Genomic DNA, 357 nt, shown 5'->3' on the forward strand with positions numbered 1-357 from the left:
CCGAGCCACCTCCCGGCACTTACTTGGCCCATTCCACGTTGAGGATCAGGTGGTCGTAACCAAATCCGGAGACCCCGGCAATAGCCCGGGCCGCATCCTCCCGGCGGTGGAAGCTGATGAAGGCGAAAACAGGTGGGAGGAAAGCGAGAAGGTGAGAGGAAGCCGGGGGGGTCTCCTCCTCAGCCCCCCTAAAGGGGAAAATCCCTCCGTGCCCACCTTGGACTGCCCGGTGGTCTTGTCCTTGGCTAAATAGATCCTAGAGATGGAACCGAAGGGCCGGAACAGCTCCTGGAGATCAGTCTCACGCGTGTCCTCGGACAGGTTGGTGACACGGATGGTGGCGTTGTCATCGGCTGG

The 357-nt window shown here is 61.1% G+C and overlaps 1 protein-coding gene across 1 annotated transcript in view; it reads right to left on the reverse strand.

Annotated features, from left to right (window-relative positions):
• Positions 1-19: 19 nt before the first annotated feature.
• EIF3G (eukaryotic translation initiation factor 3, subunit G) overlaps positions 20-357 on the reverse strand; it is a gene marked incomplete at its 5' end in the record, with an annotated part of 1,885 nt that continues 1,547 nt past the window's right edge. Inside the window, 2 exons of the mRNA XM_009587560.1 lie at positions 20-130; positions 217-353. Of these exons, the coding sequence (XP_009585855.1) occupies positions 20-130; positions 217-353 (248 nt within the window). The remainder of the gene's footprint in view (positions 131-216; positions 354-357) is intronic.

Source organism: Fulmarus glacialis, unplaced genomic scaffold (genome assembly GCF_000690835.1).
Source record: "Fulmarus glacialis isolate BGI_N327 unplaced genomic scaffold, ASM69083v1 scaffold24721, whole genome shotgun sequence".
Classification (NCBI taxonomy): domain Eukaryota; kingdom Metazoa; phylum Chordata; class Aves; order Procellariiformes; family Procellariidae; genus Fulmarus; species Fulmarus glacialis.